This window comes from Microtus pennsylvanicus, chromosome 2, assembly GCF_037038515.1.
Source record: "Microtus pennsylvanicus isolate mMicPen1 chromosome 2, mMicPen1.hap1, whole genome shotgun sequence".
NCBI lineage: Eukaryota > Metazoa > Chordata > Mammalia > Rodentia > Cricetidae > Microtus > Microtus pennsylvanicus.
The window spans coordinates 103,498,288-103,519,313 of NC_134580.1; the positions used below are offsets into that span (position 1 = coordinate 103,498,288).

General features: G+C 47.1%; 1 protein-coding gene across 1 annotated transcript in view; it reads right to left on the reverse strand.

Annotated features, from left to right (window-relative positions):
• Fbn1 (fibrillin 1) overlaps positions 1-21,026 on the reverse strand; it is a 210,668-nt gene that overhangs the window by 88,331 nt on the left and 101,311 nt on the right. Inside the window, exons 9-14 of the mRNA XM_075962017.1 lie at positions 16,913-17,038; positions 14,053-14,211; positions 6,342-6,521; positions 5,637-5,777; positions 3,739-3,858; positions 504-629 (exon numbers count right to left, since the gene is read on the reverse strand). Of these exons, the coding sequence (XP_075818132.1) occupies positions 504-629; positions 3,739-3,858; positions 5,637-5,777; positions 6,342-6,521; positions 14,053-14,211; positions 16,913-17,038 (852 nt within the window). The remainder of the gene's footprint in view (positions 1-503; positions 630-3,738; positions 3,859-5,636; positions 5,778-6,341; positions 6,522-14,052; positions 14,212-16,912; positions 17,039-21,026) is intronic.

The window sequence follows — 21,026 nt, forward strand, 5'->3', positions numbered from 1 at the left end:
CAGCTCCAGCGATGAGTTCAGAGGTCAATATGAAAGGCTGCCTCTCCACGCCCCTGTTTCTCTCAAAGCAGTCTGACATGCCCAGACGCTGATCTGTGGGTCGCATTATGAGGCAGGCACTTTACACGAAAAGATTACAAGCGGCTATAGAAGGTGTGGATGTAAACGCGGTTCATTGTTTTGTTTTGTTTGTTGTTTTGTATAAAACTACACAATATACAAGTCTTGATTGCATAAAAATAGGAAGGAATGGTACATCCTACGAAAGCTTCATCGCCACCAGGTAACTGCAAGAACTCACGGCTGCTGGCGTGAATAAATGCTATTTGACACATACAAATTGTGGCCATGACAGGGTGAAAATTTAGGCTTGCCTTTCAGACAGAAATATGTGCAACACATTGGACAGTTTGACCTTTCACCCGGCACCTGGTTCTGTCTTGTTCAAGGTTCTGGCTGCCGAAAAGCAATGGGGGAGGAGCCACCTTGGCTGCCGCCGTTACCTTCACAGTTCTTTCCATCCCGAGTGACGTGGAAGCCCGCGTTACACACGCAGTGGAAGCTGCCGTCCGTGTTGATGCAGCGGCCGTTGTTGCAGATCCGGCCATTCTGCAGACACTCGTCAATGTCTGGGGTTAAAGTGAGAAAGGATGAAGGTAATTTGGAGGACTTGAAATTATTTCCTTTCTCCCTCCATTTCCAAACTTAGGACCTTAATCTTGTATTTCAATTATTTGATAATATCCATCATCATACATATCATACCAAATAACAAGGAATGTGGGATCATCAGTATCAGAAAGAAAGAAACCTTTACATGATCACATCCACGCCTACTTTCTTTAAGACTACTCAGGCCTCAGCTGTACAAAGAAAATAGTTTTCAGTATTTTTTCTAGATAATTTATGAGTAGTATATATGATTATTTATATTGAACTTTGGCTGCTATCATTTCTAACATGATTAAAGGGGAACTCATAACAATATGAGAAATAATAACAGAAAATGCTCCACATAACTGCCTCCCAGCAGCCCGGGACCGAGTATAGTGTCATCCACAGACCTATAACTCTCAGTCCAAACTTTATGACTATTCTACTACCAAGCAAAACATTGGTTCTGTGATGGCTGTCCCCTCCTTCATTAATAATCATAGTAATTATAATAATCATACTAGAACTAGAAATCTTAAAAAAAATGACATAAACTCAAACACCCTATATCTGATCTCTAATTTCATGATTAAATATCTAGCCCTAATAGACAACGGGGTAGCCTGGGTCTGGTCCTTCTGCTCCAAGAACTACAAAAGATGAACATCAAAGAGGCTAGGTAAGACAGCCTTGTCTCTGCAGCATGTAGCATTCCCACGCCTGTCCCTAGGAACATGGAACCAGGCAGAGTCGGGTGAGAGCAAGCCATGCATGTTGAGCGGAGGCCCTGAGTGCCTGAGGGTGAGCATCCTGCACACCCTAGAGAGGAATGCGCATTTACGGTCTGTCCAGTTATCCTGTCTGCCCAGCGTCTGCACCGTGTCTGTGGTTGACCCTCCTACGCACTTTCTTTCCAGGCTGATCCCACAGTGGTTTCTGCGTGAGCCATTGGACTAGTTGAAGCAGTCTGGGCTTTTCTTCTGTCTGATCTTTGTGCCAAAAATCTCTGATTTCCTTTTTTTCCCTCCTCCTTTATTCCTAATGCTCACTAAAATCTGTCTTCCTCCACAAAGAAAAATAGTAAAAAAAAATCCACATATTCTTGAACCAATTTTAGCATTCTATAATTTTTTGAGATTAAAATAAACATGAAAAATAATCCATCTTTCCTTCTCACTGTGGAATGCCACGAGGGATACTGTGTACTTCAAGCAATCTAGACAGCATGGAAGTTTGCTACTCAAACGTGCCTCCCACTGTCTCTATCTTTTCTTCCCCTTTGTCCCAAGCTCATCCTCTCAGCCTAAGGTGCAGCTTTCTTGATCCCTCTGCAGACTCGAATCCTCCAAACACCACAGGTGCGCTCTTACACTGAGGGTGAGTTTAATGCCACGGAGAAGATGGGGTACTGGAGCTGTGGGTCACTCTCATCTCTAGTCAGGCCTTGGGTTGGGGGGAATAGCACACCTTTACCCTGGCTGGCTCTTAATCCAGAAAACCCCTTCTCAATGATCATTTCTCTGTGCTTATTCAGCAGCGAAGTCTCTTAACAGTGGTTTCTTCTATTGAAAAATGTCCAGTACACCACTGACATGCCAACTGTTTTAACTAACAGCTAAAGCATTAAGAAGACTCTCCGCTGAATACTCAAATGATTCAGACTTATAATTCGGGTTGTAGGCTGTTAATAGAGTTATGAAGAAATAATGTGCTTCCAGTTTTTTGTTTTCTCTTCTCAAAGTTGACATTATGGGGCAGTCTACCTAAACACAGTGATGGTGAGCAAATTCAAAGATTATGAAAATAGCTCAGAGATAAACATCAAACCTGCTCAATTAACACAAAGGGCTTTTGCTAAAGGAGGCAAGTAAAATTATCTCATGTTAGTAGCTTGACGTTTTTACGTGGTCTAGACCTCGCTACCTGTTCACTTATTTTTATCTAGTTTTACTGGATTAATGACACAGGTCATTCTATGCTGAATGTCCAGATAAAACGTTTGGTTCTCGAAGGGTAGACACTGTATCTTATTCATTTCCACCCCAGAAACTTACTGCACAAATGATATTAACCAAAAGCATATTGGACAGCCTAATAAGTTATTTAAGAAATAAACCCATGACATGCCGCCAACATGGGCAGGAAATCTCACAGGGCTCCGCCTCTACATGAAGAGCTACAGGCAATCAATGGCTGCTGAGAGATGGGGATTCAGTATAATTCAGGGACTGAGCTCCCGAGGAGTTATCTAATCCCCAGCAGTCAGCCCTAAACAGGTATCTATACCTCTATCTCCATCTCTATCTCTACCTCTACACCCGTGAGCAACACCAAATGGACTCGGAAGGCTGTATTTGTGTGTATATATGTAAACAATAATTAAGGAAGAAGAGGGGATGAATTTGACAGGAAGTTGGGAGGGGCATAGAAGGAGTCGGAGGAGAATGGAAGAGATCTAAATACAGCACCAAAGTCCAACATTCTCCAAAACATTGTTTGCAATTTTGTATTTTAGGAAAAGGGAAAGAAATAAACCGGAAGGGCAACTTTTATGAGGGGACAATCACATCAGTGTTTCTGAAATCTCAGTGTGCGTGCAGATGGCTGGGATCCTGCCAAAGGCTGGCTCTAGTCAGAGGTCTGAGGAAGGACTAGAGACTCACTTTGGGCAACCCTCAGGTGATATTGCTGTTGGCTGCTGACCTCTGCAAGGATCGGAGCCCCCACATCCTTGTTTCTGTGGAGAAGCTAATGACAGACGCTTCTACCAGAGGCTTTCCCTGGTCTCTACCACACAGAGTGACCACATCCCCTACCTTTCGGATGGAAGATGAACAACCAGCGGAAATAACTCGAAATAAGTGAGAATAAGCTATTCCCTTGGCACAAAGATAGTTTTTAAGGTAACCTCAATGCTTGCCAGATTTGTTAGCAACATCCTCAAAGGAGTGGTATTTGGAATAAGGCATAAAGCAAGCAGTAGGGGAGAGAGGTTAGCTTCATTGCCTTTATGTCTCACTGGATTTCTTCAAAGCAACACCTTCATTTGGGACAGATGCCTCCCGGTCCCCAGGAGCCCCTTACCTCTGCACTCGGTCCTGGTGAGTGTGCTCTGGTAGCCAGCTCGGCAGTGGCAGGTGTAGGAGCCTTGGGTGTTGATACATTCTCCACCAGTACAGGGGTTCTTCTCACACTCATCCACATCTGCAAAACACAGTGGATCTTAGTGAGAACTTCAATGGCTTATATTTCTAAGGCTTTGTGGGTTTCTCATGCATAAAACCTTTTTCCTTTAGCGTGAAAAACACAGCAAAGCCAGGCATGGTGGCACACGCCTTTAATCCCCCAGCATTTGGGAGTCAGAGGCAGCTGGATATCTAATAAGTTCAAGGACAGCCTGGCCTACGTATTGAGTTCCAGGTCAGCTGAGGCTGCCTAGTGGGACCCTTTCTCAACAAAGCAAAACTTGAAATAATAAAGAAAGAAAATTGCATAATCAAAGTATTTTTCTCTCTTCCCACAGCCAATATACTGTGTCTACCCACTGGGAGACCAGTGAAGCAGTTCACCTCTGCTCTTTTCTCATGTCATTGTCAGAGAATATGAATATGCTTTGAGATAGTAAACATTATTTTTCTTCTGTGAGTCTGGTCTAAGAAAATCAAGCAGACATGAAAGGGCTGTTATTTCAGGAGTCTGAGGCAGGAGGACTACAAGTGTAATGTTTGCCTAGACAACCTAGTAAGACCTTGTCTCAAAAATAAAAATAAAAAGAAGAGCAATAGGGTGCTGAGTGGTAGGGCCCTGGTCTGACTCACATGAGACTCTGGGTTCAACTCCCAGCACCGGGGAAAAAAACAAAATCAAAGAGACTAACACTTCCTTCAGAGGTGGCTCTATTTGTTGCTGTTGTTTTAATACAAAAAAAGTCTGCCTGGTGTCTAAGCATCTCCTGCGGTTCTACTAAACCTGTGAGAACAAAACATGAAGACCACATGGCTGTTCACAGGGGGTTCTCAGCACCACCCGCCCAGGTGGTCTCCGTAGCCTTATTCCCAAGTGCTACAGACTCAGTACCAGGGCCCGCCCGTCTACATTGCCGTTTCTGAGGAAAGTAAGGCTCAGGGAGGATTATTGGTCCAAATCTCTTGGGGACAGGGTCAGGCCTAACCCTGAGCCACACACCCCTTCCCTCTCCTCTAGAACTGCGTCCACGTGAGCAGGAAACAAAAGGTTTTGAGAAAACAAGAACTAACAGAACTAAGAAACAAATTTATCTGAAGACAAAAGAGCACATGCCCACTGGGTGTTGTCAGAAATCAACTGTCCAGTGGTCTTGTGCTGGACTGCTGAAGACGCTGCCCACCTGACTGTATAGATGCCAAAGGGCCGTGAGGTCCTACTTGCCTCCAGAGTCTGAGACATACTAAAAGGTCAGGGAATCCTCTCTGATGTTCTGAAGACACACCCTACCAGCGTTTAAGCCCTGTATTGGAAGCCAAAGATAATAACAAGTTCTACTGTTTGGAGACACTGTTGGAGGCGATTTGTTACAACAACAATAGAAAACCAATACTAACTGTGGTGGTTTGAACAGGAAGGGCCTCCATAGACTCATATTTGAATGTTTGGTCATTAGGGAGCGGTGCTACTTGACTGGGATTAGGAGGTGTGGCCTTATCGGAGGAAGTGTGTCACTGGGGGTGGAATTTTCAACAGGACCAGTGTCTCTCTCTGCCTTCAGATCTGTATGTAGAACTCTCAGCTACTCTCCAGCACCAGGTCTGCCTGCCCTACCACGCCCCCAGCCATGATGATAATAGACTAGAACTCTGAAACTGTAAGCCAGCCCCAATTAAGTGTTTTCCTTATAAGAGCTGCTATAATGGTGTCTCTTTGCAGCAACAGAAGAACAGTGACTAAGACACAATGAAATAGAATTGCAACATCCCCCAGTGTCAATCAAGCGATAAATTGCTTACCAATGCACTCCCCGCGGATGTCCAGCTGGAAGCCCTTGTTGCACTCACACCGGTAGCTGCCCGGGGTTGGAATGCAGCGCCCATTTTGACAGAGATAGCGGACCAATTGACAGTAGTCGGTGACGTTGAAAGGCAGCACCCCTAGGAGGACAGCATTGAACCCCATTATTATTATCTATGACATCAGCTCTTAATCTACTAATAGTGAACAAGATGCCAAGTCCTAGAGGAAGAGCCACCAAGGGTGAGCCAGCCACTAGAGCACAATCCCATTCAGCTTTCAGAGAGCACATTGTACCCCCGGCCTCTCTGCCTGCCTCTCCCCACCCCACCCACACCCTTACTCTCAAGCCTCCAGCTTCAGAAGATAACTATACCAGGGAGGTGTTGGCAGGTAACGACTTTGTACACTAAATGACCCAAAGAACAATTTCATACATCTTCTGCCATTAATACATTCTCTGAATCGGATTTCAGTCTCTCCCATACTGCTCCCACATTTAATTAAAGATATCCATAATAAAAGGAGATTCATTTCCGGAACATGCAAGGCTCCCATTCTTATTTATAAAATGGGAAAATTAAGAAACATGCAAAAACAATGTAAAAATTTTTTAATCTAACAATTGGCATAAATATTTAATAAACCAAAAATATGACTTGATTAATACAAGAAAAATAACAAGGAAGCTTTTGAAGTCTTACTTGGTGGCTCACGCGATGGAGATGGATATGGATACTCTGGTGGTGGCCGAGGGACTGGAATCACAGACCCAGGAGTAAAGCCTGGAGGAACGGGCTGAAGTGGAGGGCCAATGGGCGGGGGAGGGTATTCTGGTCTCCCAGGAATGACCAGAGGGACAGAGCACAGCTTGTTGAAATCCTCTGGAAGAATACAACACAACATGACACAATCAGCAAAGCCACAGCTGCTGGGGGGCCAGACAGGATGCCCCCTTAAAGAAACCAAACTGCATCGGCCAATCGGAATGAATGCTTCGTTCATATTCTTAATACCTACACAAGAGCCACATTGAGACAATAATTCAAAATTTAAGTAAATAAATGTCTCCAGAGCAGGCACCACAAGCTCCTTTCAAAATCTAGAAAGCCATTTACATGTTGACATTCACCAGAAAAAATACTAGGTGTCACTTTCTCTAGTCAGCCCCAGTGTGGCTGTCCACATCGACAAAGCACATCAGAAGGCTTGGGTACTAATCAGAGAAGCGGACAATGACGCGGATGAATGAAAAGGCTGTAACGAAACCCGTTAATAATTTTAAAACTCATATACACCCAAAACAAATGACACCACAGGCAAAGTGGAAGAGGAAGGGTCAAGCCTGGGCTACATGAGTCCCTATTTTATTTTATTATTTGGTAAGGCTTTGGTTTTTATTTTATTTATGTGCATCTCCTGCAGGATTGAATGTGACCACGTGACTCTTTCAGATCATTCTTTCTGATAGAAAGTACCAGAGGGAAGAAAAGCTCGTGAGGAAAACCAAGGACAAGATAATGGTGGACGCACAGGGGAGGTAGTGATGGGGCTGACAGGGGGCACAACTTGCTCCAAGGTAATTTATAAATAAATGGTATTGTTGGTGATGGGATAAATGCCAGAACCACGGGAATAGGAAATCATGAATGGCTACTAGTGTTTTTGTTGTTCAGATAAGAGAACACTGTTGTCCTCTACTGTTGAGAGGATGTATGTCAGGAGGCGGGGACTGGTGTGATGGGCAGAAGCCAAATTTTGACTTTGTGCACTTGAGTTAGGAGATGCGAGGCAGCCAAAAGGAGATATCGCACAACAGTTGTTGAGGAGAGTTTGGAGCCCAGAGAAGAAGTCAAAATTTTCATTTCTCAGTAGAGAGGTAACGTGTAAAGCCAAGAGATGGATTAGTTCTTCTAAAAAAAAAAATAGGTAGGAAGTCCAGAGCAGAGCCGAGGATTTGTCTGTTAAAGACAACTAGGTAAGGGGCTGGAGAGATGGTTCAGAGATTAAGAGCACTGCCTGCTCTTCCAAAGGTCCTGAGTTCAATTCCCAGCAACCACATGGTGGCTCACAACCATCTGTAATGGGGTCTGGTGCCCTCTTCAGGCCTGCAGGCATATACACAGACAGAATATTGTATACATAATATATATATATATATATATATATATATATATATATATATATATATATATGTAGACAACTAGGTAAGCGGCGAAGGGAGGCCCCAGCAGCGTGGCTGTGTGAACGCAGCTCAGTGATTCTGCAAGCTGGGCTCCCTGATTTGATCATGTATTTCCCTGTGTTCACACGTCTTGGTATCTCGCTATTTTTAACAATACCAGGACTCCCTCAGAATAAATCCTTGTTGGCTTGCGACATCTTTTCCCTGAGTTTCCAGAACGGCATTTTAGACAGCCTCTAGCTGCGGGCATGTTTCGTTCATTTGCAGCTTCATCGCATGGCTGCAGGTCTCGCAGTCCCTTCTACAAGCAGAGTGATTTCTCACCTTTGCTTTCCGTCTTCAATGTCGATAACTTTATCATCACAGCCACAAAGGATTCTTATATAGACAGTTTCTACACAGTGTTAGACTCTCCATACATTAGGCTAATGCCTTTCTTTTCCTGTGGACTACTGAAATGCATTCATAACTCAGCTTCACGGGACACCTGCCAACTTGGATTGGCTAACTCACCAAACTCCACATACGCCACTGCTACTAGCTACTCCATTTCCTGACATTCTTCAGTCTGACTTTATGCCTAGAACTCAGATCTAGTTTAAACTGCTAGAGAATTCCATTGCTATGCTCTATTGCTTATCTGGAATTGTGACCCACAAATTCTTGGTATCTCGCTGTTTTTGGAAGAGTTTTTTTTTTTTAAAACCTGTGTTTTTCTTGACTGAGGATGCTATAGCTTCTTTTTTTTCCAAAGCACAGTGACTCTTCCTACAGAATTATCACCTAGCTACAGCACATCACTTACTCCCTGGGAATGTTTTCACTGTGTTTCTATGCAGCCCTTTAAGTCTGGGCCTCATATGTGCCATAGTCAACTCCCGCTCTCAGCCTAGCCCCATAAATTACACACCAGAGGATTTCAGCATGTATTGGATTTAATTGAATCCCGACTATATTAAAGGAAACAGTTTGTTTCCAAGCATTTGTAAGCACCAGGTCAACCTGGTTTGAAAATTCTTTTGGGATTTGTAAAAGAGGTCAGATGGCTTATCAGCATTTCTGCTAACTAGGCGAGCATATTACTTGAAGAACACCATTAAATTCACCTTAACACTGTAAAAAATGTATCTTACTGGGCCCTAAACTCCTTCCAGTGTACAGGTTAATGGTTTTAGCTATGAGCCCCTACACATTAAAGGTCAGTAGCCAGGGATAAGTTTTCTCTAGAACCTTTACCTTTTCTGTCTCCATTCAACCCCAGAGATGAAGCACGGTGTTGAAGAAAGAAAGAGAGAGAGAGAGAGAGAGAGAGAGAGAGAGAGAGAGAGAGAGAGAGAGAGAGAAAGAAAGAAAGAAAGAGGAAGAGTGAATTGTCTTCTCACACGGCCACTTTCCACAGGCGAGAGCTCAATACTCAATAGAACTGTCGTGGAAAGTGTGAACAAATGAGGCAGACCTGCAAATGAGTGTGCACTGCCAGTTTGCTCTGCCCTGTGTCTGTGTCAGGCGAGTGTGCACGGTCAGTCCACCTGCCCTGTGTCTGTGTCAGGTGAGTGTGCACGGTCAGTCCACCTGCCCTGTGTCTGTGTCAGGCGAGTGTGCACGGTCAGTCCACCTGCCCTGCGTCTGTGTCAGGTGAGTGTGCACGGTCAGTCCACCTGCCCTGTGTCTGTCAGGTGAGTGTGCACGGTCAGTCCATCTGCCCTGTGTCTGTGTCAGGCGAGTGTGCACGGTCAGTCCACCTGCCCTGTGTCTGTGTCAGGTGAGTGTGTGCACGGTCAGTCCACCTGCCCTGTGTCTGTGTCAGGCGAGTGTGCACGGTCAGTCCACCTGCCCTGTGTCTGTGTCAGGCGAGTGTGCACGGTCAGTCCACCTGCCCTGTGTCTGTGTCAGGTGAGTGTGCACGGTCAGTCCATCTGCCCTGTGTCTGTGTCAGGAGAGTGTGCACGGTCAGTCCACCTGCCCTGTGTCTGTGTCAGGTGAGTGTGCACGGTCAGTCCATCTGCCCTGTGTCTGTGTCAGGCGAGTGTGCACGGTCAGTCCACCTGCCCTGTGTCTGTGTCAGGCGAGTGTGCACGGTCAGTCCATCTGCCCTGTGTCTGTGTCAGGAAGGTGTGCACGGTCAGTCCATCTGCCCTGTGTCTGTGTCAGGCGAGTGTGCACGGTCAGTCCATCTGCCCTGTGTCTGTGTCAGGCGAGTGTGCACGGTCAGTCCACCTGCCCTGTGTCTGTGTCAGGCGAGTGTGCACGGTCAGTCCACCTGCCCTGTGTCTGTGTCAGGTGAGTGTGCACGGTCAGTCCACCTGCCCTGTGTCTGTGTCAGGCGAGTGTGCACGGTCAGTCCACCTGCCCTGTGTCTGTGTCAGGAGAGTGTGCACGGTCAGTCCACCTGCCCTGTGTCTGTGTCAGGTGAGTGTGCACGGTCAGTCCATCTGCCCTGTGTCTGTGTCAGGTGAGTGTGCACGGTCAGTCCATCTGCCCTGTGTCTGTGTCAGGTGAGTTTGCACGGTCAGTCCATCTGCCCTGTGTCTGTGTCAGGTGAGTGTGCACGGTCAGTCCATCTGCCCTGTGTCTGTGTCAGGTGAGTGTGCACGGTCAGTCCACCTGCCCTGTGTCTGTGTCAGGAGAGTGTGCACGGTCAGTCCACCTGCCCTGTGTCTGTGTCAGGAGAGTGTGCACGGTCAGTCCACCTGCCCTGTCTCTGTGTCAGGCGGGTGTGCACGGTTAGTCCACCTGCCCTGTGTCTGTGTCAGGCAGGTGTGCACGGTCAGTCCATCTGCCCTGTGTCTGTGTCAGGCGAGTGAGTGTGCACGGTCAGTCCACCTGCCCTGTGTCTGTCAGGTGAGTGTGCACGGTCAGTCCATCTGCCCTGTGTCTGTGTCAGGTGAGTGTGCACGGTCAGTCCACCTGCCCTGTGTCTGTGTCAGGCGAGTGTGCACGGTCAGTCCACCTGCCCTGTGTCTGTGTCAGGCAGGTGTGCACGGTCAGTCCACCTGCCCTGTGTCTGTGTCAGGCCGGTGTGCACGGTCAGTCTACCTGCCCTGTGTCTGTGTCAGGCGAGTGTGCACGGTCAGTCCACCTGCCCTGTGTCTGTGTCAGGCGAGTGTGCACGGTCAGTCCATCTGCCCTGTGTCTGTGTCAGGCAGGTGTGCACGGTCAGTCCACCTGCCCTGTGTCTGTGTCAGGCAGGTGTGCACGGTCAGTCCATCTGCCCTGTGTCTGTGTCAGGCAGGTGTGCACGGTCAGTCCACCTGCCCTGTGTCTGTCAGGTGAGTGTGCACGGTCAGTCCACCTGCCCTGTGTCTGTGTCAGGCGAGTGTGCACGGTCAGTCCATCTGCCCTGTGTCTGTGTCAGGAGAGTGTGCACGGTCAGTCCACCTGCCCTGTGTCTGTGTCAGGAGAGTGTGCACGGTCAGTCCACCTGCCCTGTGTCTGTGTCAGGTGAGTGTGCACGGTCAGTCCACCTGCCCTGTGTCTGTGTCAGGTGAGTGTGTGCACGGTCAGTCCACCTGCCCTGTGTCTGTGTCAGGCAGGTGTGCACGGTCAGTCCACCTGCCCTGTGTCTGTGTCAGGCGAGTGTGCACGGTCAGTCCACCTGCCCTGTGTCTGTGTCAGGCAGGTGTGCACGGTCAGTCCACCTGCCCTGTGTCTGTGTCAGGTAGGTGTGCACGGTCAGTCCATCTGCCCTGTGTCTGTGTCAGGCAGGTGTGCACGGTCAGTCCACCTGCCCTGTGTCTGTGTCAGGCGAGTGTGCACGGTCAGTCCACCTGCCCTGTGTCTGTGTCAGGCAGGTGTGCACGGTCAGTCCACCTGCCCTGTGTCTGTGTCAGGTAGGTGTGCACGGTCAGTCCATCTGCCCTGTGTTTGTGTCAGGTGAGTGTGCACGGTCAGTCCACCTGCCCTGTGTCTGTGTCAGGTGAGTGTGCACGGTCAGTCCACCTGCCCTGTGTCTGTGTCAGGTGAGTGTGCACGGTCAGTCCATCTGCCCTGTGTCTGTGTCAGGAGAGTGTGCACGGTCAGTCCACCTGCCCTGTGTCTGTGTCAGGTGAGTGTGCACGGTCAGTCCACCTGCCCTGTGTCTGTGTCAGGAGAGTGTGCACGGTCAGTCCACCTGCCCTGTGTCTGTGTCAGGCGAGTGTGCACGGTCAGTCCACCTGCCCTGTGTCTGTGTCAGGTGAGTGTGCACGGTCAGTCCACCTGCCCTGTGTCTGTGTCAGGTGAGTGTGCACGGTCAGTCCACCTGCCCTGTGTCTGTGTCAGGTGAGTGTGCACGGTCAGTCCACCTGCCCTGTGTCTGTGTCAGGTGAGTGTGCACAGTCAGTCCATCTGTCCTGTGTCTGTGTCAGGTGAGTGTGCACGGTCAGTCCATCTGCCCTGTGTCTGTGTCAGGCGAGTGTGCACGGTCAGTCCATCTGCCCTGTGTCTGTGTCCAGCGAGTGTGCACGGTCAGTCCATCTGCTCTGTGTCTGTGTCAGGCTTATGTCTTTCAATCCCCTGCAAAATCACCAATGACAACTTGAGTCTTCCTGATGGCTCCTGCATCTACTCTCTTCCCTTCTCAAGGTCTCAATACAAGGAATCCAACCAATGCTATTGCTTCCCAAACTGACATATGCATCTAAGAAACAATTCTTCTGATATCCAAGTCATGCGTCTTGGTAGGAAGCCATGTGCTTCTAAACACTGATCTAGTGAACAGATCTGCAGCCAATTAAGAGGAAGGGTTTTTAGGGCATAGACAGTGTGTCCACAATGCATGATTTGTTGAATCATGAATCATATGTGTGTATGTATGGAGACATAGGAAGATTATAGTACTCCTTTAATCCACACATACAATCCTCAGCAGTGAAGAGAGTTGTATATGGACTCCCAGTAATGGCCCTCTTGGCTGCGATGAGAGTTATATATCTTGAGCCGTACTCTCCAAAGCATCCCACCAGTCCTGAGTTCCTTCCCCCTCAGTGTCACAGCCTCTCTTCAATTCCCCGATCTAAACATGCCTTTCGGGAATCAAATTAAACAGAGCTAAAAGGTCCGTCTTTAGTTGAAATTTGAGGAGAAAAATCATACTTAATGGGCTATATGTTCTACCCGAATGTCTCTTACGAGCAAGAGTTTGCTGGATACTAGAGAAGAACAGAGGACGAGAGCAATCCAAGATTGCAATGATGACTAAGACGTCCTAGTGAGATTATTAAGTAGTAAGAGAGCAACTCATGGACGTAATAGGCACAAAGCAGATGGATTTAATTCTTGAGCACAGTGAAGTACAAACCAGGACCAGAGGGTGATAGGTATGAGGTCACACCACCGTGGCTATCTTGGCATATTGGGGGATCAGGTTGTGCTTGCACAGAGCCTTAGCCCTCTAGAGGGTATGTAACCAGCAGGGATTATGGGAGAAGGGAGTAGATAAGGCTTGAACTGTACAGATATTTTAGGGAAAAAGTAACTGATTTACTTTAGAAATACGAAGACTGTTTAAGGGAAATGCAACCATATAATTTAATTAGAAAATAAAACTCATAACAGTAACAACTAAAAGAACTGGGTTCAGATTCAGAGACTCAAAATGATATGCCAAATTATGAATATTTCTTTGTAGGAAAAGGTATCATTTGGATCACCAAATAGCACCTACATTCATCCTAACAAAAATATCCTGGACATTTTTTCTACAGCCTCTCCAGAGACACATTTTAAGGCTATTGTCAGGCGAGCTATACTTTGGGAATGTATATGGCAGGATCTCCTTCTGGCCACTTGGGAAGCCACACCATTCATTCGGATTGCAGACCAATAATAGACTTTTAGTGGAAATGAAGGGAACATGGCAGACAAATGAGAAGCTATGATAAAAAAGAAAACAGGGCTTGGCAGAAGGAAGAGAAAAGTGATGAACATTAGGGTAAGAGGAGAGATAAATGCAGCGGGGGAGCTGGGATTCATCCCACTGAACTGGTAAGTGGCCCAGGAGAGCCACCAAAGTCCCTCAGGGAGAACAAGAGAAAACAGAGGCTCCTGAGAAGGCTGGGCTCCGGGGCAATGAGAGAACTAAGTCGCCAGCAGATACAGAAACATCTGGGGGATTCCTCCATGCCTACACTTAAATGTTCTGGAATCTCATCTATTTGCCCGCGTTTCACCTGATCAGTACTGCACACTCTGCCACGGGCTTGGAAGCGTTGTGTTCCGATAGGCTATAGACGATACAGACGGGCACTTACCAGTTGACCTGATGGGACACATCTCCGGGGCAACGGTGACCCCCGGAGACCAGCACCGGCCAGCGTCGCAACAGCACTGCATTTTGGTGATGGACTGCGGCAGCTGGTTAGAGCAGCGTCCGTTTGTCAGGGCGGTGTAGCAGTAGCCAGGGCGAACGTCTGAGAAAACAAGAACACATGTGGCCTTTGTTTTGAGCTTGAGATGACACTCCTCTGCCTCCACGCCTCCATGCTTCACCTTGGAGCTATGACAGACTGACCCATGAGTGTGTGCCCTGGAAAGGAAGAGTCAGACATCCCACTGGCCCAGTATGGCTTGCCCCTTGCCCTTGCACATAGGGCACTTAATTAAAATCAATGTGCCATAGAAAACACAACTAAGGAAAGCAGAGGTGGTGGCAGACGGGTATTCCTAAAAACCTGTTTTTATATTAAAGACATACTGGGTTGTCTTTGGTTTAAACTACTTAATTTGAGCTGCATTAGGCAAATGTTAATATAAATGCATTTAAAACAACATTAATCTGTGGCATTGAATTTTGTCTGAAATTGTGCCCCAGACTTGTGAGGTTGTGTCTTAGAGGGATGAACCAATTTTCAGCCAGATCTAATATCTATTAATCGGGTTCCCTTTTGTCCTGAGGCTTTGACTAATTTTTCAAAGGGTTAATTATTAACAAATTCCAAAACATCAATGACTGTAGATGCTTAGTCCTATAGGACCCAACAGTTCTAGATGAGCTCTTTGCTTTTTGGCAGAAAAGCATTCCATGGAAGCAGCATGGGGAGGCTCACTCCTATAGATCGCTTTTATTGGATGACATCATGTCTGATTGTCATGACAACAGCTGACACACTATATAGTGCAACTCTCAGCTACCAAAAAGAGCTTATGGCACAGGAAAAGAGACGGCTCTGTAAAAAGACGGAGACACATGACCAAGTGCAAACGCCTATCGCGATCTACACAAGTGGAGGGTGTGGTTCTCCAAGCCAAACACTTCTCTGTACAGTCTTTCACATAATCAAGTTGTGAAAAGTAGATAATATTTGAAATATGCTTCTCATTTAAAATGAGATATGTGGAAATGTCATGTGTAAAGTAGACATTTCTGCAGTCAAAACCCTATCCTTATGTGCCATAAATCTGACTATTAAGCATCAAGTCTTGCCACAGAGGGTCACCCACATACACTTGTTGTCTGAGTCATTCTTAGAATACAAAGCCTTCAAATACTGATGCCTTTATTGATGAGACGCATGAAGAAAATTGCATAATTTAGGGACATTTACCTTATTTTAAGCAAAGAAGGGTAGGTCAACTTAAACAAACCCTAAAAGACTGAGGGTGAGCATCACAGACATAGGACGATTTTGGAATGGTACTTCTACCCCCAGCAAGCATAGACGTAATGCCCAGAAAGTGTTGGTCCTGGTTCCTGTACTTCTGGACAGCTGTCTCAGCAAGAATGGGTCTCATTCCAGCCAGATCCAGGAACAGTAGCTACAGAAGATGTGCAGACAAACCTGCCCTGTGAAGCCCTCGGAGGGTTGCCTCTCCAGGAAAATGGTGGGAAAATGGGAGTCCTACATTCTAACTTTAAAAGCCTCCAAGCTCCTAATGTTTTATGTGCTAGGATAGTACATATTTTGGGCATGGAACCCAAAGACTTTAAAGAATGGGAAGAGATTCGGAAGCCTGGGTTGTATCCCAGCTTCGAATGGAGTTGGTGGTCCAAACCCAGTTGTAAACACTTGACCAAATTGTGAAATGCGTGCACATAACTTGCAGATTGCTGGTTTCTCCTTCCGAGCAAAGCTGGGACCTACAGCTGCCAAGGGTAAACTCTTAATGGGTTAATGCCTATTGTTTTGAAAATTAACTGATACCAAATTGTTACAGATCTGGCTGACTAGTATGTTAAATGCTCTCGAATCAAAGACTCTTGATCAGTGCGGTAAAGTGGGGACCATTGGGGCTGAAATGACGAGTTGCTAGTGGGTTCCTGGCAGCCATTGATTTACAAACGGCACAGAAGAGGGAGGACTTGAACTTGGTTCCCAGAACCTATATCAAGAAGCTCACAGCCGCCGGGTGACTCCAGCTCTGGGGAGTCCAGTACCCTCTTCTGGCCTCCACAGGCACCTGTGCTCACACGTGCATGAAGTCACATATACATAATTAAAAATAAAATAAATTATTTTTTAAAAAAATAATAAATTAAACCTTCATTCAATTTCTGTCTTCATGCAAGCAAAACACCAAAACCGGTAAAAGTAGAACTGCCATGCCTGAAGTGTGTGCACGTGTGTGTGTGTGTGTGTGTGCATATGGGTGCGTGCATGTGCTGCCTTACCTGGAGTATGTATGCATATATGTAAGTACCGACACAGCTGCAGTGTATGTAGAATCACTGGACACAGATCAAAGATCACTAGTTTCTGTGTCCTGGTGAAAAATACCTGAGATGTTTGAGCAAGAATGTTATTTAACCAAATCACTATTTTAGGAAGGTAGATCGGACAAAGTAGATCGTATAGAAGCCAGATCAATTAAGGATTATTATGAGATGTCAGACCTAGATTAGCATAGATTCTGGGAAGTGACTAAAGGTGGTCATAGAGAGACAACACAGCTAAAAGCAGTCATAGAGAGACAACTGAGCCTTAACTCACGCGCTGAGGACATCGGCAACAAATCCATGAACAAGGACACAAGATGCCGCTACCACCCAACAGGGTGCTCCATGGCTGAATGCATTTCCACAAATGCTCATCTTCCCCTCAACTGCTCCCATTAGCAAACTTATCCAGAGAGATGGTCATGATGTATGAAATCCGTGCCTGTAATTCAACCCACCTATGCATTTGGTGCCATCAGGAGAGGTGTAAAATCCCGGGGGGCATTTGCAGAAGTAACTGCTGACGGTGTTTGTGCACTCCCCACCGTCGCAGATTCCAGGAATGGTGCTGCACTCGTCGATATCTGCAATAGAAGGGAGCTCCTGTTACCTGGAGGGAATGATAGCAGCTGCACGGTTACACGGATGCAGACGGAGTGCTTGGGAAGCCCAGTCCCAGGAAGCACTAGTCTGCCCCAAGTTAAAGCTGCCCAGGGAAGAGCCTATTCCGGCAGATGTTCCCCAGGGTTTACCAAATTCAAGAGATGGAGCCAAAGAACCTGATGCTAAGAGGCTAGCAGGTGTGCTTATATTCCAAATGCATAATCATTTTGACAACCTCTCTTTCTATGCATACTTCGTACTACATTAAACTCCTCTGCTAACTATTCTATATTCCTCAACGTTTTCTGTATTTGTTTTCAATCAGATTTCAATCCTTCAGAGGAGACCTTGTGGCCTGGGCACTGGTTAGGAGTGGGTGACTTGGGGTAATCAGACTAGGGGTAGGAAGTACCAACTTGGTTTCTCAGAAGCACATCCAAGTGAGCATGATGATGGTCCTCCATTGGAAGGATGCGTATTTGGTGAGTGAACTAGACACTGGGTACTGGAGTCAGCTTCCTCTTCGAGGAAGGACTTACTGCTCCTGCTGTTGGAGACGGGTCAATGGACCGGCTTTGACTTTTGGTTCTGTCAGGGATCGTTGAGCTGCACAGTCGCCTGAGGTCGCACCCTGCCTGGGTACCCCATATCTAACAGGAAATCATGGAAGATAGCTAAAAGTCTGGTCATCTCAACGCAATGAGACATCAGTAGAGATCTTTCGGCTACTTGACTCCACACCACCCAGGCCACTTTTGCCACAGCAGCCTCTGCCATCATCAGATACTGCTCCTGGAATGTACACAGCTCACCCGATCTGTCCTCACATTCTGCCCATTTCTCCCTCTTTTCCCCACATACTTATCCTAAGGAAATCCCTTAACAAATATCTTGGGTGCTATAGAGGCCAAAGTGGATCAGCTGCTAGGGCCTGAGGCCACTGGTCTCCTCCATAGAAACAATGTGTCCCATTTGGGAAAAATCTAACCATTTCCTCAAAGGGAGGTTTTCAAATGCCCAAACTCTCACTGATGTGGATCAAAAGTGGCAGGGAAGGTAGGCGAAGAGATAGGGAGCACACTGTACTACCTAAGACAAGCTCAAAGGGCAGCCTACACTATGCCAAGGAAAGATAGGATTTGCCCAAGCCTCTTGGAGGAAACCACTGCAGCCAGGCTGGTGTTGCTGACACTCAGGAAGGCTTAGGATCATGAAATAGAAACATTTCCTCCAGTCCACGGGCTCTTCTTCATTAAAAAACAAAACAGGGTTCTAAGTGGACCACATTCAAGTACATTCTCATCCCTTCAAGTATCTTCTCACTCAAGTTGACCCTTATAGTCACAAAGTCGGCAGTGACACCATCTCCACACTGCTTAGCCTCGTGAAAACCAAAGCCACCATTCTTATATGTTAGCCTAGAGGCTGAAGCAATAATTTCACGGAACACAGAGTCAAAGCTCTGGTACCTGGCACCATCACTGTGAATCTGTCCCTGGTAAAGGTAAAACTATTCCAGGAGAGAAGCAGCCTGGCAGGGATGCCACCATGGCACAGTGGAAGACCCAGCACCGTGCCCCTAGACTGCTTACAACAGCTCCGTTTTCAGTATCCTCCTGTCTTTCTGCTACCTCACTTACTCTGAGCACAGAATCAGTCTATGGATGAGCCTGCAAAACTTCAAACCTCATTTAACGACAGGAAGACATAACTGCAAGGCAAGACGTTGTGGTGATTTGAACGAGTGGCCCCAACAGACTCATAGATTTGTCTACCTGGTCCCCAGTTGGCAGAACTGTTTGAGAAAAATTAGGAGGTGTGGCCTTGTTGGAAGATGTGTGTCACTGGGGGTGGGCTTTGAGGTCTCAAAAGCCCACACCATTCCCAGGTTCTCTTCCATCCCCCCTTCCTCGTACTTGTGGATCCAGATGTGAGCTCTCAGCTGCTACTCTAGTACTGTGTCTGCCTGCCTGCTGCCACGCTTCCCATGACTCCAGACCTCTGGAACTGTGAGTCGCAAATTCTGTGCTTTCCTTTATAAGCTGCCTGTCATGGTATTTGGTTGTGGCAATTTCCCAGGATGCCTTTCTAAAGGGTCCTCAAATGCTAGTATCACATAAGCTTAACCAAGGTCACATGATGATCGGCTAAAATAGCTTTCCAGTCTATTAACAGAGACAAGTGCTAGCATTGTTGGTTAAACCACTTAGCATAATACATCAATAGCCAAAGAGATTAAGATACCATAATGATCAGGAAGTGTTATTTTGGAAACGTAACTAACTTTGGCAGGATGTGGTAATATCTTCCACCTGCCAACCAGTGACAATGGCATCATCTGTTAAAAATAGCAGCAGTGATGACAATGAGAGTTCCAGTGTGCTGAGAGCCAGGGCATGTCGAAAATCCTACAGCAACTAATCCTCGCCATGTTGGTGTGGTTATGGGACCTTACTTCCATATGTCTGATGCGTGGGTGTGCTTGTCTTACACAGAAAACTAACAAGGCCTGCAGAAAACTAACAAGAAATAAAGCTGGAAGTAGGAAAACGATCCAGGCCTACGGGGGGTAAGGGGATGGGGGGGTGAGGGGAGTGGGGGGTGAGGGGAGTGGGGGGGGTGGGGGGGTCTCTCTTCCTAGCTATTTGGGAGTCAGAGGAAGAAGACTCAAGGGTTAAAGGCTAGCCTAGGCTACAGGCCAAATTCAAGGCCAGCTGGGCAACCAGGTAAAATCATGCCTCAAAAATATCAGTACTCCTGACATGCTTAGGCCAAGGTCAAGCCAGGGGGCGAAGGGAAGCAAGCAGGTTCATCATTTGCAGTGATGGTAAACCCAAGTCACCAGCTGGCTAGGGCTGGAGAAGTCCAGCTTTGCCGTACCTCCTCAAATGCTGCCAGTCAGGAGCTCTAGTGGAACACACACCTTAAGGTTCACTCACCAAGGTGAAACAGGAGGAGACAAAACTGTCACACGAAAAGCCGTGCAAATACTTTTGAATTCCTGAATGTCCTGTCCCCGGTGACCTGCTCTTCTGCCTTCTACTCTCATGAATCACTTTGACCTCAGTTGCATGGTTTCATAATACCAATGGGGTTCGGGGTGGGGGAATTGTGATCTCCTCATCAAATGGGGTGGAAGTGCCTTACGGGACGGGTTATTGGCAAAGCATCTTCACTAGTCACAGGCTAGCCCTCTTCCTCCTGGTACACTATCTTCCCAGACTCCTACAGCTCTACAGTTCTCTCCTTTTAGGAGAATTCCAGGCATCCCAAGAAACAGAATCCAAAACCAGTGTCTTAAGTATGGCTCCCATAAAGCAGTCTTTATCAAATGCCAGTCATGAACGGACAATAGTTTGGGAGGCCTGCTGGGTGCAGCCGGGACTGGCAGACAAGAGCTACTTCTGTAGTCTGGATACCTCTCCAGATCTCCTTAAGGCTGAAGGTGAAAGGCATGGCTACCTGGTGAGAAGCTCCCCTGATGGCTTTTCTAGCCACAACAGCTGCCGGCATTTCCCTCCTCCTCACCGGCTGCCAGTCCTATGACCTGTTCTCCTGCCTCACCTGCTCAGTCACCAGGCTTTTCCCCCTCCCTGCTCCACATCCCTATCCCGGGCTCCGCTGGGGAAGAACATACTTGACAGAAACCTGTCTCGGCACCAAGGAAGATATTCCTGGACACTCGGGTGTCCAGAACTCAGTCCACAAGAGTGGCTTGAAAAGAGAACCTACTGCCTGATCCTAGATGCCTCCATTACTACCCGGGGGGAGTGGGGGAGCAGTCTAAACACTGTAGCAGGTGACACTACAGATTTATGCACCCGTGAACTTGGTTTTACTGCACCAATGCAGCCTATAAGAAACCTTCAATTGACAAGCAGACAGTGCTGCTTTAGCCACACAATGATACCATAAGTCATAGATCACAACCAGGAAGGAGTAAGTGGAGAGGCAGAGTCTGGGTTACAG